Source organism: Brienomyrus brachyistius, chromosome 18 (assembly GCF_023856365.1).
Source record: "Brienomyrus brachyistius isolate T26 chromosome 18, BBRACH_0.4, whole genome shotgun sequence".
NCBI classification, from domain to species: domain Eukaryota; kingdom Metazoa; phylum Chordata; class Actinopteri; order Osteoglossiformes; family Mormyridae; genus Brienomyrus; species Brienomyrus brachyistius.
Window position 1 is genome coordinate 9,623,900 of NC_064550.1, and position 14,738 is coordinate 9,638,637.

At 46.0% G+C, this 14,738-nt stretch overlaps 1 protein-coding gene across 2 annotated transcripts in view; it reads left to right on the forward strand.

Annotated features, from left to right (window-relative positions):
• Positions 1–14,738, forward strand: part of hip1 (huntingtin interacting protein 1) — a 47,226-nt gene that overhangs the window by 8,322 nt on the left and 24,166 nt on the right. Inside the window, exons 1-7 of one of the 2 annotated variants that reach the window (XM_048983858.1) lie at positions 714–1,393; positions 9,115–9,178; positions 9,325–9,467; positions 9,583–9,639; positions 12,185–12,265; positions 12,445–12,521; positions 13,021–13,082. In XM_048983858.1, coding sequence (XP_048839815.1) covers positions 1,376–1,393; positions 9,115–9,178; positions 9,325–9,467; positions 9,583–9,639; positions 12,185–12,265; positions 12,445–12,521; positions 13,021–13,082 — 502 coding nt within the window. In that variant the 5' untranslated portion in view covers positions 714–1,375. Of the gene's footprint in view, positions 1–713; positions 1,394–9,114; positions 9,179–9,324; positions 9,468–9,582; positions 9,640–12,184; positions 12,266–12,444; positions 12,522–13,020; positions 13,083–14,738 lie in introns of those variants that run through there. The other variant, XM_048983857.1, reaches the window with a different exon arrangement.

Sequence of the window (14,738 nt, forward strand, 5' to 3'; positions counted from 1 at the left end):
TTTCAGCTCCATTAAATGTAACCAAAAGAGGGCGATGTTTGCCTGTATGGCAGAATCAAGAAAACGATTTTGGTGGTTAGGATGGAAAGAACTACTTCCATATATTTCTAAGTTATTAACTTGTATTAAAATTCTCTTTCTGGAATATTATCTCTTATAAAAGTTTCGCTTTCTGTTCTTTAGACAATTGTACAGTACTTGTTGCGTGCCTGGCGGTTGCCGTTCACTTGCGGGCGGTGATTAACGGTGCGCGGCTTTGCGTTGCTGAAGTCAGCGTGCGCATTTGGTGAAATGAAAGTTTTTCGTAAAGCCGCGATGTGTTTAAATCAGTCAATAATTGACATTCCTTCTTTACCTGTCCTTCGTTCCTATACCCAAGAAGCGTGAAATAATAAAATACGCGTTAGGCATTTTTTCCCCAATATAGGTACCTTCTAATGTATACATATGACAGGGTCTAAGGCACGTCTGTCCAGGAATTTATAACCATATCAAACATTTTTTTAGCGCGTGCCGTATCGTTTATTAAGTACACCATGATGTGTCGGGTATTTAATAATTATTTGGGAACCGTTGTCAATCGTTCTAGTCAGTATGCCGCTGAGGGTCAATATGGCAGTAAAGGGTCTCCCACCGGGATTTCCGGCGCCCCTTCTTCCCTTCCTCACCCCCCTGTGAAGAGCAGCGTAACGCCCCTTCTCATTTCCCTCCTTCTCCAGTTGCCCAGTGCCGTTTGAATTAAATTCCTGATGTGCGCCCCCTGTTTTGCTCTTGTTATTTAAATACGTTTCTTCTTTTTATTGTTCAGTGCTCTTGTAGCTTAAGGTTTCCGGCAGGCGCTCTTCTTTGTGGACATGCACATTGCTTTCGCATGCTTGCTTTGCTCAGTTCATCATTATTGTTATTATCGACATCGACATCATCATCACAATCATCAGGAGAGGGGCAGCCGCGCAAACCAGAGCCATGGAATAAAACATTTTCCTTCCTGAGTGTTTTTTTTTATTATTTCTGGGGAGAGAAAAAGTCGTGCAAGTGCGCGAAGGTGTCGGATTTTATGCCCCGCTGGATAGCGTATGTGGGCCGTTTTGCTGCACTTTTTCAGCCGTGGATGCTGTGAGCGACTGCCGTTAACGTTAGCTGGGGGCTCCGTAGCGCATTGCCGGAGGAAGAGGCAGCAGGAGGGGACTGAACTAAAAGACTTGCCTATTTGGCAATTCGGGACACATGTTGAGCTAACACTGCTCCCGGTACCCCCCACCCCAACCCCCATCCTCCTTTAAAAAAACCAGACTTATTTAATTTTTATCGCTCGTTACTCTTCCATAACGTTTTTTGGAGTTCACCTTCTACCTAATATATTTTTCGCGAAACTATGGATCTTGGAAAAATGGTAAGGTGTCTTGGATGGCGTGTATGTGTTGTCTGCTCGATCTCAAGGGCGCAGCTTGATGTGTCGGTGTGCATGCGGAGAGGATGCAGCGGGCTTTAGGGGCAGCGATCACGAATCGATGGATATTAGTTTGATGTAACAGAATCGTGCCCCCCGAAAAAAATGTGCTTGCGGGCGGTGGGGAAGGACGTGGCTGCTGTTGTTTTCGACCATGACATCCTTGCGTTTTACGATTTAAAGAAACGGAAGCACGGGCTTTGTTATTAGGTAACCGAATACAGTTTTACGACCGATTAATGATTCTCCAGTTGACTTTAGTGTTTTATAGTGTTTGCCTTCCACCTAACGTAGGAGTTTGAAGTTTTTTTGCAACAGGCATGAAAACTCATGTGTCCTCTTTTCCCCCTAATCTGGCGATCTGCATGTTTGCATTCGTGAGATATGATGGACGGAGTGGAGATGGGATTGTCTCCTTGCGTGCCTGGTCATGATAACATACTTCCCTGATGGGGATATTTAGCTTTGTGGTTGGCGACATTTCTTGTCAGGGTCGCTTTCATAAACAGTTTATTTTAGAAGTAACTGTAGATATTCGGTAGCCAAATACTTAAGGTATCTAATAGTACAGGCTGTGTTTCTGCAACGGTGACGTTTCGGTCTCCGTGAAAGCAGGATACGAGCCGAGAAGGACATGTCCCCACGAAATGATGCCACCTTTGATTGTTTAGCGTAAAAAGTTCTCATGTTTGTTGAAATGATAACATAGCAGGCATCTGTATGAAAGACTGCGTCATACACTAAGCGACGATTAAGATGTATGGAAACGCTCGAATACCATCTAGTGAAATGGCACGGTCTCTGATGTATTGGATGCAGAATGACGCATAAATCTCTTTATAGTTCAATCTCAAATATGTGTTATGAAATGAAACCTCGTGAGCGAGCCGTTTAATTAGCGAAGAAAAAGCTATTTCAGAGAGACGTTCCGAGTCCTGTTATTCTCAAGGTATATCTGCGGTGTTTTTTTGTCACATTGAGGTGCTTTATGATAATATACATTGTGAAACTTTTGCCAGAAGAAATATGCATTCAGCCCACAGAGAATATAAAATACGATTATTCTAACGTTTTGTCACAGCTTGTGAATAATAAATGAATAACTGAGAATGAATGATTTAACACTCTTGGCATGCTGAACAAATGTTTTATATATATATATATATATATATATAATAAGTATGCCTTACAGATTAAATGTGGTTAAGAGACGATAGAAAGACAGCTCATATGTTTCAGTAGATCACCTTGACCAGTGTAAATACATTGTAACAATTTTGAATTGGTTGTCTAATACGTGTAGTAAGAGAAGCACATTGGAATTCTTTAAAAACACTGGTTTTTACACCTGGAGCTGGTTAAGCACTGTGTATGTACCCATAGTGCTGGAAGATGCCTTATTAATATAATCCAACCCATAAATATGCAGGGATTTGCAGGGATTAAGATCATCTTATATGTACCCTACATACTGTCTAAACAGTTGATTTGTATCCAATTGGTCACAGAATGATGTATTGTACCATCCTTTCTATTTTTTCTATCCAGTAAATAAAATGTAGTGAATATGTATTGCTTCTTCCGTACCATGACCCTAGTAAACGTCAACAATAAAGAAATGTCTGTCCGCAATTTCAAAATTGTCCATTGAATTATTCCTGTGCTGAACTTGTGCTGTGACTTTCTCGTGGTTAATTGACTCAACCCTCTGAACATGCTATAATTTCCCCTGTACTTCTGCCCGGTATTTGTAAATCACGGCGTCTTTAATCGCTTGTGTGCACATGTCTTATTGCAGCCACAGCCCAGTGGTTCATGCTGCCTATGGAGAGACCAGTTGATGGTGTGGCTTTGAGACAGGTGCAGATCCACCAGTGAAACTCATTACTTATTCATGCTGGCCTCTTTCGTATGCAGTCCTTGTGTGTCTTAATGTGGTGAGTCGTTTTTAATTCCTGGTGGAGCGCTGGCGGTTGGGTTTGCTTGGGTATGTGCTTGAAAGTCAGGCACTTGCACGGACGTGGATTTCACTTCCTATGCCTGTCCTGTCTTTGGGAGGCGTCCCTGTGCACAGTGCCGCAAGTGTTTCAGATGCAGAGGAAGCCTATTCACTAGGAACCAACCGGAGGCATCTTAATTAGGCCCCCTCCGCTTTTACAGGCCATCGAGTTGGACGCCAGTGACCGGTGGCCTGTTTATAACCCTTTTATGGTAGTTGTTTGTGTCTATTTCCTTGCCCGAGCCCCATGGGTGTTGTACCCTAACCTTTTAATGCCCTTAAAATTAAAGGCAGTGGGCCATTAGCATTCTGAGAAGAACGGGAATTATCAGGGGCGGAGGGGGTTCTGAAATCTGGTACTTGGTGCCCCCCCCCGCATGACGCATCTTTAGATGGTAAAGTGAGCTTTGGTAACCCTGAGAACTCAAAACTGTTTGGGTTTTAGTTATCATATTTGTTTAGTTTAGGAGATAGATTAGTCCTTGTACATGAATTATCTGTCTATTTGAAATGCATCTAGTATATGTGTGAAAGTTTAGATACCTTGACTTTCTTAGTGTGGCATTCTTACAGCATAGCATGCCTAAGTTGTCACATGTGGAGGCCGGCCAACCAAAAGTACAAGTGTCCTGGTCAGTCCCCGTCAGGAGAACAAGGAGGGAACGTTCCGTCGGAGCGGGTATTTCAGTCAGACGCAAGTAAATTATAGAAATAAACGGACTTGGGTTGTGGGAGTGACTCCCTTCACAGGGGCTTTTTTCAGCGTGACGATCTTAAAGATGGAGTGGAGTTCAGGTTTATGGAAATAAAAGTGGGTGCCAAAATACAGAGCGCTTTGTGTTTTTTTTCTTCATTTTAAAGGGCGTGCTTGTATGCGTAAAGGAAGCGGACAGATATTTTTGGTCTCTGTTGCCTGTTGGAGCCACCCTAGAGAACAGTGAGGTAATGGTTTACATGAGAGAGCTCAGAAAGACCAATTCAGACACAGGGCAGGGAGTCAACCACCACTCACTCCACACGGGGCAGGGCTTTAAAATGCTGGAGACTAAGCTGCTTAACTCCTTCAGCCCTCCTAAGTACAGGTACACCTGTAATGACCAGCGGCCATCACCTAGTTTTTCTAGTCCATTAGCTGCCTTATCTTGTACTCTCATTCTTGCTTGTTCTTAGAAGGGGAATCCACGTTGCATCCTGCCTGTTGTATCATAACCCAGATGATGCATTCCAGCCATTACAGTTAAACCATTTGCCATTTCCTGTTTTTTTTTTTTATTATTACTATTATTTTTTTTTTTAATGCGTGACAGATGTGGCACCCTGTAGCGATCGGATGCCTCTGTGCAGGTCACGAGTGATAATTCAGGTCGAGGAGGCTCCGTTGGTTGTAATTCACAGCCTAATCACGATTACAGTGGCATCTGCTCCCTGCTTCCTAAGCCTCCCCGAGCTTGAAGGAGGGCCATACTGGAATTTAGCTGTACGGCAGATAAGAGGTGTGGATAGGAAGAGGTCAGCCGACTCCCCTGGGATGCAATACTAGGGCCCGAGTGTAGTGACTTGCATGAAAAGCCTTCGGAAGCCCGCCTGTGGGTGTTCTCCTCGTTTTAAGGTTAGCACGCTCTTACACAGGCTGCCCTTTATTTTACTGCATTTGTAAGGCCAGAAGTGAGACGCCGGCGATTCTTGGAGATTAATACCCCTGCTGTTTGTTTAATCGATAAACGAGGAAGTTGCCCTACATGAAACCGGGCTCCGGTTTTGCGTAACAAAATGGTGACTCGCCAGGAGCGTGCTCCTGTTGGCCAAGCTGTTACTCAATAACTTGTCTTTTTTCGAGTAATAAATTGCAGGAAATGACTTGTGAGGAAATTCAGTTTAGGGCTGAAGCAATCAAATGCTGCATCACTGGGTGTGTTCTCGTCTGGCTTGAGAAATGGACCTGGAATGGAGCCAGGTGCGTTTACTGACCGTGCGAGACACCCGAGCCTCCCCGCTTTGCACGAGCCCACGTGCCTGTATCGGACAGCATAATCGCTTTTTATTAAGGCAGGTGCGGCTGTGTATTAAGTTTAAAACACTTTATGATTTTGGAATGGGCAGCAGTTATGCCTCATCGAACCATTTTGCGTTCCTTTCACAGAACTGTTAAGTGTCAGGCACGGCCACTGTAATTCTACAGATGGTCCCGGTACCTGTTTAAGTGGTTCTGAGATAATGGTTTCTTACAGAATGGTGACTCTTCGAAGCTGGAGGACTTTTGTAAATGATGTATAGGGCTGCGGGGGCGGCATGGTGGTGCAGTGGTTAGCACTGTTGCCTCACACCTCTGGGACCCGGGTTCGAATCTCCGCCTGGGTCACATGTGTGTGGAGTTTGCATGTTCTCCCCATGTCGTCGTGGGGTTTCCTCCGGGTACTCCGGTTTCCCCCCACAGTCCAAAAACATGTTGAGGCTAATTGGACTTGCTAAATTGCCCGTAGGAATGCATGTGAGAGTGAATGGTGTGTGAGTGTGCCCTGTGATGGGCTGGCCCCCCATCCTGGGTTGTTCCCAGCCTCGTGCCCATTGCTTCCGGGATAGGCTCCGGACCCCCCGCGACCCAATAGGATAAGCGGTTTGGAAAATGGATGGATGTATAGGGCTGCATGTGCAAGTTTTGCAATAACAACGGGTCAAATTATAAGTTTTGTGGAATTGTGTGGAAGGTCGGCGACAGGCTAGCAGCAAGAAGACCGGGATTGGGTAGTGCTGGAGATGAGTTTTTTGTTTTCATTTTACCTCATGTCCTCATGTTCTTGGATTTTTTTTTTTTTTACCTCATGTCCTCATGTTCTTGGATTTTTTTTTTTACCTCATGTCCTCAGCGATTGGCATGTCCCCCCCAGTTCTGTTGCCTGCAAGTGGGGAAGGTTTCTGGTATTAATTTAATCAATCGGTGCATTATTGTCAGGAATAAAAGCCACCTAAAGCTTACCAGCCAAACTCTGATGCATAAACTGTTATCCAAACAGTTTGGTGTTGTAGTAAAAGTACCAAACAAAGCAAGAAAAAGTGGATTTCAGTGTGTGGTCATTTTGGATTCAGATAGGGCAATCGCTTATGTATAATTCAACAGTTCTTGTCAATGGATTAAATTCAGGCTATTAGTTGTAAGGTTTTGTGACCTTCTTGAAGTTACGGATGTTGGAAACTGCACTCATGTTGCCGAAGGATGTGGGCTTATCTGACCTTGTCCCGTTGGACAGATAGATTTTTCCATCACTAAGAGGTGTGATCGGCACCACTTCTCATCAGTGTGGCTGATCTCCCTTAATGAGCATCCTGCCGCCCCCCTCCCCGCCAGTTGTCAGGGTATTGGTCTGTTTCACCAGTGGTCCAGCGCTACCCCTTCCATACGGAGAAGCCATACCCAGACTAAGTGTCTGCTGCATGTCTCACTGCACGGTCCATGGACAGCAGACGTTGTCAGTCTACCATCTGTCGTCTGGTTCACTCCTGACAACGCCTCTCATTTTTGTTAAATTTGTTCAGGTGGTTCTTGCTTTTCTTGACCACACCCCCTTATTGGTGTATTGACTAAGAATGGTGTGTGGGGGTACTGTGAGCACAAGTGACACACTATGGGTGCCTCCTGGGGGGTCTCCATGATATGCTAGCTGGTGTAGATATTATACAAATTTAATATCTGTAATGATCTTCCTACAAGCCTTTTCTTTGCAATATAGTAGCTTTCATGTTTTTGCTGTAGAACTTAATATGTGATTGCTTAATTTTGTTTCTGTTTATTTTATTTGTCCGTAAGTTAAGTGTCAGTCTCTCACTGAATGAGTTGTATTAATATGGATGCCAGAGTTGAATTCGAGCATTCAACTGAAATGTCTGTTTTGAGTAAGCAGATGTGAGGCTTTGATAGCGGATGGTTGAGTGCCTAAATTTCAGTCCTTCTACCTTCTATGCCACTGAACTGAATATGAAGAATTTCTCTTTTTATTGCTAATAGCATAGGTACGGCAAGGCTTAAATCTTATCCGCAAAGGGCTGGTGTGTGTGCAGGTTTTTGGGATAACCTTTAGGTCAGCTGTTCAAACCCAGGTGTGACGACTTGTCAGCCATTCAGTCCTCTAATTAGTATTAGGGAGTTGCAGTGAAAAGCCACAAACACAGCGGCCCTTTGCGGATATGATTGCCCACCCCTGGCCTAAATTATGTGATTCAGCAAGTGCATTTGAGTGCATATTGGCTGAAACCCTGCAAACAGTTTTATTACATTGGTTTTATTAGCAGACTTTTTCAAAGCAATGTACAAGTGAGGATCAGAGAGCAGTGTCAGGCTCCTGGATTAAGGCCCTCTGCTAGCCATAAGATTTGAACTGGCAACCTTCCGATCACCAGCTTGAGTCCTAACCTTTTGAACCACAAACACCAGGAAGGACAATTTCTCACAATACCTAATGACAGTGAGTGCACCCTAAGCAGGTGCTTTATAGCGTAACACGCCTTTTCTGTTTTTCAGGACATAGCAGCGTTCGTTCAAAGGATCATTGGAAATAGTATTAGCTACTGGGCGTTCTCCAAATTACGTGTGAATTAGGGCCAGATTAGACACAGCGAAAGCTAAATTTTGAATGTCTGAATTAATTTATAGCAAGCACTTAGCATCCTTATTAATTCAACTTGCTGATTCATTCCGTAATAAAAATTGCAAACTTAAATGACTACCGGGGCAGTTGCAGTTCCCATCTTATTTTCGGGGAAAGCCCCTCCTTTTGTTGCTCCTTGAATGGAAGTGTACTTGCTTGATCTGTTGCCCTGACCCAAAATTTACCACACATGACATGGAGTGCATTGGGTGTGGGGGGATCTCTTCCAATACTGAAGAGATCGATGTGGGCTGCCGCCTGTGTGGCATGCCAGTTGATGTCTCGTGGAGGAGAGGAGAGGTCGAGGCATCAGAGTCAGCATCAGAGTCAGCATCAGAGTCAGCATCAGAGTCAGCATCAGAGTCAGCATCAGAGTCAGCATCAGAGTCAGCATCAGAGTCAGCATCAGAGTCAGCATCAGGCAGGGCCCTGAGCAGCCGTGAGGAAATGCGCCCTCAAAAGAGCACAGGACCCCCAGCGTGAGATGTGACCCTCCCCAATACCACAGCTCAAAGGCCTCACCCCCCCCCCATCTCTCCATCTCCATCTGCCACATTAAAGCCTCTTTTTATCACCTTCAGTGAAATCTGATAGGGGGATGGGGCATGTGAGCCAGCTGCATTGACAACATGAAAAGCTTTATTTAGTTGCGTCCCAAGGTTCCCGTTTTTCCTGAATATTGAGCCCCAGACTCGGAGTTGTCTCATCATGTTGCCTCCTTCCCCACAGAAGACAAGCAGAACGTACAATCTTGTTAACATTAGTTTCGTTCCTGACGCAATTGTCAGCACGCTGTATCGACCGCATCCCCCATCCCGTAATTGGAAGCCCAATTAACCAGGCGATTGGAGGGGGGAGGGGGATGTAACTGGGGAATTGCGTGTCCATCACAAAGTAGAGGCTGTAGGTTACTGTACAGACAGTGTATTGGTGACAGAGCGCCCCCCTGTGGACACCATAGGCACATCCAAACGTGGCCCTCGCATTAAGAGTTGCTCTCAAGTTCCTCTCTTCTTCCTCAACAGGCCGTGAGCATCAATAAGGCCATCAACACGCAAGAGGTTGCCGTGAAGGAGAAACATGCCAGGAATATCCTTTTTACGTCTACAGCGGAGGAGGATACCGCAGACACGCATGTTGTGCGTGTGTGTCTATGAGTCGATGTAGAGCTCCCAGTTCTCTCTGGCTGTCTTTCTCACTCCCCCTTTCTCCTTGACTGCACCCCCCCCTCCCACCGTGCATTCTGGGCACGCACCACGAAAAGGGCGCCCACACCTTCTGGGCCGCGGTCAACCGGCTGCCCCTGTCCAGCAATGCCGTGCTCTGCTGGAAGTTCTGCCACGTCTTCCACAAGCTGCTGCGGGACGGGCATCCCAACGTGAGTGTGGCCGGCTCGCGCCTCGTTCACGCACTCATTTCACACTAAACGAAACGAATGGAGCGGCAGTTGGACGGAAAGAAAGCAAAGCGGCTGTGTCTGTGTTTGTGTCCAGGTAATAAAGGACTCCATGAGGAACAAAGCAGACCTGTGCGACATGAGCAGGATGTGGGTAAGAACCATGATGTGGTGGTCAGGGGGTGAGGGCAAGCCCCCGTATCCAGTGGCAGCTCAGCGAGCGATAATCACCCGACTCTGGCCCCCCCGTTAGGTAGTATATAATGATGAGGTCCTGCAACAGGATGCTGCCGGTGTGGAGCGAGTAGCCAACCCTGCTGTAATGTTACTGTGTGTAATGTTACTTATATGCGTCTCATATATTAGTGATGCTGCCAGTCTAGCGTGGCGGATTGAGCCCGGGCTGCTGACCGTCACCATGCACATGATACCTACCCGCGAAAGGCAGGCTTGTTATACACCCGTGCATGTGTGTGTGCACGCGTGTGGCTATTTTCTGCCCTATGTCTGTGTTCTTGAAAGGTGTAAAACAGCAAAGAGGGCAGTTTAAATAGTATAAACAATGAAAGGAGTATATTGATTGTCTCCTGTATCTGTGTGTCTCAGTGTGTATCTCCTGTGATTGTCTCCTGTATCTGTGTGTCTCGGCATGTATCTCCTGTATCTGTGTGTCTCAGTGTGTATCTCCTGTATTTGTGTGTCTCAGTGTGCATCTCCTGTGATTGTCTTCTGTATCTGTGTGTCTCGGTATGTATCTCCTGTATCTGTGTGTCTCAGTGTGTATCTCCTGTGATTGTCTCCTGTATCTGTGTGTCTCAGTGTGTATCTCCTGTGATTGTCTCCTGTATCTGTGTGTCTCGGTGTGTGTCTCCTGTGATTGTCTCCTGTATCTGTGTGTCTCGGTGTGTGTCTCCTGTATCTGTGTGTCTTGGTGTGTATCTCCTGTGATTGTCTCCTGTATCTGTGTGTCTCGATATGTATCTCCTGTATCTGTGTGTCTCAGTGTGTATCTCCTGTATTTGTGTGTCTCAGTGTGCATCTCCTGTGATTGTCTCCTGTATCTGTGTGTCTCGGTGTGTATCTCCTGTATCTGTGTGTCTCAGTGTGTATCTCCTGTATCTGTGTGTCTCAGTGTGTATCTCCTGTATCTGTGTGTCTCAGTGTGTATCTCCTGTGATTGTCTCCTGTATCTGTGTGTCTCGGTGTGCATCTCCTGTGATTGTCTCCTGTATCTGTGTGTCTCAGTGTGTATCTCCTGTGATTGTCTCCTGTATCTGTGTGTCTCGGTGTGCATCTCCTGTATTTGTGTGTTTCAGTGTGTATCTCCTGTGATTGTCTCCTGTCTCTGTGTGTATTTCCTGTATTTGTGTGTTTCAGTGTGTATCTCCTGTGATTGTCTCCTCTATGTCTGTGTGTGTGTTTTTGTCTGTGCATCTCTGCATGTATCTCCTTTGATTATCTTTTGTATTTGTGTGTCTTTTTGTATATCTCCTGCTCCTGTTTCCTGTGTGTGTGTGTGTGTGTGTGTGTGTGTGTCCTGTGTATGAAGCCTGTGTGTGTCCCCTCCCTGTGAGCCCCCTGTGTGCGACAGCGGTCCCCTGGCGTGTCTGAGCATCCTGCACTGGGAGCAGGCTCTGTCTGGCCGCTCGATTTGTCCTGTGGGATGCCTTGTAGCAGAATAAGGAGGACTGAGAAGTGAAATTAGCCCAGCTAGAAATTTTCCGTCCTTTGACCAGTGTAGTTTTTAATCGGGTTTTTCAGCTCTGCGTGTGCTGTTGTCCCTTCTATTGAGCCTATGACGGCCTGTTCAAGGTTGGCAGGATGAAACTATGACTGAAAAATTAAAGCCAGGTTTACCTTTTCCCCCCTCTTCCTTTTTTCCAGTCAAAGCCGTGTCATTCCTAGCATTAACAATCCTGCCTTTGTCTTGGCGCTGGCTAGGCCGCACGTAGGCCCCGTGTTTCAGGATGCCAGATGCATATTATTGAAACTGAGTGTCTCGTATGGGCTGCAATAGTCACGCTGCGCTAGACACACATTTCTCTGCAAAGCTGCAGTGCACACATCGGCAAGGCTTATGCACGTAATCAAGTCAGCAGTCCAATGGCTTGTGTTTTTTGTACGTTTGATTTGGAAATGGTTCTGCTTTATTGATTGCTAGATGTGTCACCAAATTGGGGGGGGGGTGGCTCTGAGGTTTTTCCTGGATGGGAATAGGCTGGCCGTAAGCTTTGAGCCATGCTGGATACGTAAGATAAATTTTGTTCCAATTTTAACTGAAAGGGAAAACCACACCTTAGGCCTTGTAATAGATAACAGGATTTGAAACCTTATTTCCTGATTTACTCACGCTAAAAGTCATCGGTTGATTTTTTTTTTTTTTTGCATCAGTGGAAAGTGGGATCAGCTAGGCGTGATTGGCTGCATAATTGGTGCAAGAGTGAGGGTCCCCTGTCAGGCCATTCCTGTTAGCTTAGCCTTTATTCATGCTGGTGACCATGCTTCGGATTGAGAATGGCTCACTGCAGTTGTTCCTCAGCGTTGTAGCTCCACGATGTAACAGACAGCCCTTTTCCCCCACGCAAATCCCCCGCTGGCTTCTGTCGAGCCTCAACCTCTGCAGAACTGAATCTCACCTTCCTTGGTGCTTTAAGATGGAAGCTGACTGGTCCGTTTCTCTCTCTCTGCACCTCCTGCAGGGACACCTGAGCGAAGGTTATGGCAAACTGTGCAGCATCTACCTCAAACTGCTCATTACTAAAATGGAGTTTCACGTCAAGGTGAGCGATTTGACTTAAGACCACGCCTCCTTCCTGGCACATCCCCCTGAGACCTCGGCTTGGCAGCTTTTACCGTACCTGGGCCGTGAAGTTTTCAGCTGTGCAGAATAAACATGTGAGTGGCACTGTTAAACCAAGCGGATCCCCCTTAGCTAACGGTCTGTCACAACTGTGCCCAGAATCCCCGTTTCCCCGGCAACCTGCAGATGACAGACAAGCAGCTCGAGGAAGCAGGAGAGAACGATGTCAATAACTTGTGAGTGTGACTGGCTTTTCCCCCTTGGATAACCGACTCCTACAGCAGCATAATGCAGAGGCCAGGCCCAGAACACTGTAATTATGAAAGTAGCTGCACAATCTCGCATTTTCTTGACATTTGCTGGCCTTTTTGTTTTATTTTAGTTTAACCATGACATGGCATGAAAAGAACCTGAAGGCCCTACATTAAGAATGACAAAAAAACAGAAGTATAGTAGCACTTAGTCTAGTGCTTAGACAGAAGACCCAAATTTCAGTTAATGGATAATTTCTTTGCAAGAGGAGCCAGCAGGATGTCCTTTGTTTATTCAGAAGGAGGATACAGGGCAGTAACATAGAATTACGAAGTAACACATTGATTTGGAATGTCAGCCATTACTAAACGGGGTCTTTTATTTACAAAGACCATAAACACTTCACTGTAGTATCTGCAGTAGCAGGGTGTGCCACTCTCTAAAATTTCTGTCCCTGTCCTACACATCTGCCCTGGTGTGAAGCTTCCAGATTACAGTAGAGATGTTTGACTACCTGGAGTGTGAGCTGAGCCTCTTCCTGGGAGGTAAGGCCTGTTTTATATACAGTTCCAGTCAAAAGTCTGGACACACCTGCTTGTAATCAATTTATTTACCTTATAGTAAAGAGGCTCAAGGCAGTGAAGTGATACATGATGCATACTGTGACAACATGTAGCCACCTGGAATGCTTCTCCAACAGTCCACAAGTTCTGGACACTAGTCGGCTACATTACTGTTACTCTCTGATCCAACTCTATAGGGTTTAGTTTGAGGGGGTATTGTGGGGGCCAGGTCATCTGTCACAGCACTCCCTCTCTTTCCTTCTTCACAAGATAATGCAGCACTGTCATACCCTCGAAGTGTGCTTAGGGTCGTTATCTTGTGCAAAGGCAATTTTTTTTATTAGGTGTGTCCAGGCTTTTGACTGGCACTGTATATGTGCATATCTGTCTGTCTGTCTCTGTCTATCTGTCTGTCTGTGTCTTTGTCTGTCTCTGTCTGTCGCTCTCTGTCTCTCTATCTCTCTCCATCCCTCTCCGTCTGTCTGTCTTGCTGTTTTCTATCCCTCTAAGGGTTGTGTCTCTGTGTAGCTTTTGGGGTGTGCTATATGTGGGGTGTGCTATATATGTGTCCTCTCCACCCTTCTGTCCCTCCACCAGCAGTTAGCCTCCTTATGAAAAAAATACCCAGAAGGCCACGCATGAACCTGGCATGAAACACAGGGCTCAGGAAGCCACACCTTTGTTTGGAGCAAGAAGGGGCTCCTGGGACCTGGCTTCTAAGCCAGGCGTGGTGGGAGTGGGCACCACGCTGCTGGGGAGACAGGGAGTGGGAGGGAGAGATTGGGTTGGCGGGGGCACTGAGTGCAGCCCAGTCTGCAGCTTCGACTTGCACTTCCCCTCCATTCAGCCACAGTTCCTGCACGGCCTCATGGGTAATGTTCCCGCCTCAGCCCTATGGGTGCTTAGATCACCTCACCCCTCGTCTCAGTCCCCACACAGTGAGGTCACGCTCTGTGAACGCCAAGCTAGTGAGAGCCTGCCCTGCAAAGCGAGCTGTCAGGCGACGGAACGCTGGGCGTGTTCCACTGTGGCGGCTTGATCTGATTGGCCCGATCGTAGTTTGTTGTGGTTTCATATAAAACAAAGAGAGGAACTGGTAGCTAGAAGTGAAAAATCTATCCGTACCCCGGTTTGATTTAGCATCTCTGGGTGGATGAAAAGTTCAGTGTTTTCAGCAGAGTGTACACAGTGTGGCAGTGTTTGTTATTTGGATCGTAATGAGAATTTGAAAAGTTCTGCCAGAAGTAGGTGACATTTCTGGGAATAGCCAACAAATATTTTCTGCTCTAACATACCTAATTATTATAAGTCAGAGACCAATAAGTGAATGTAGCAATTGTAAAATTTTGATACTGAATCTTAGGTTTATGAGTACTAGATGGAATGAGTCTGGAGGGTGTTCGACGAAGCAGGGTTTCTTGCTTAACTGCATAACTTTTCACATTTAAGGTAGTCTAGGTTAAATATAGGTGAATGAACATAAAGACCATTTAGCCCAGACAACCTTAAATCCAACAAGTTATCGAGCTAAGCAAGAAATCCTGCTCTGTGGCGCCTCCCATTAATTGTGTATTGAAGGGCATATATTAAGAACCTTTTTGCCTGTTCTGCCTGGTTGTGAAGGCCAGTAAGACTAGC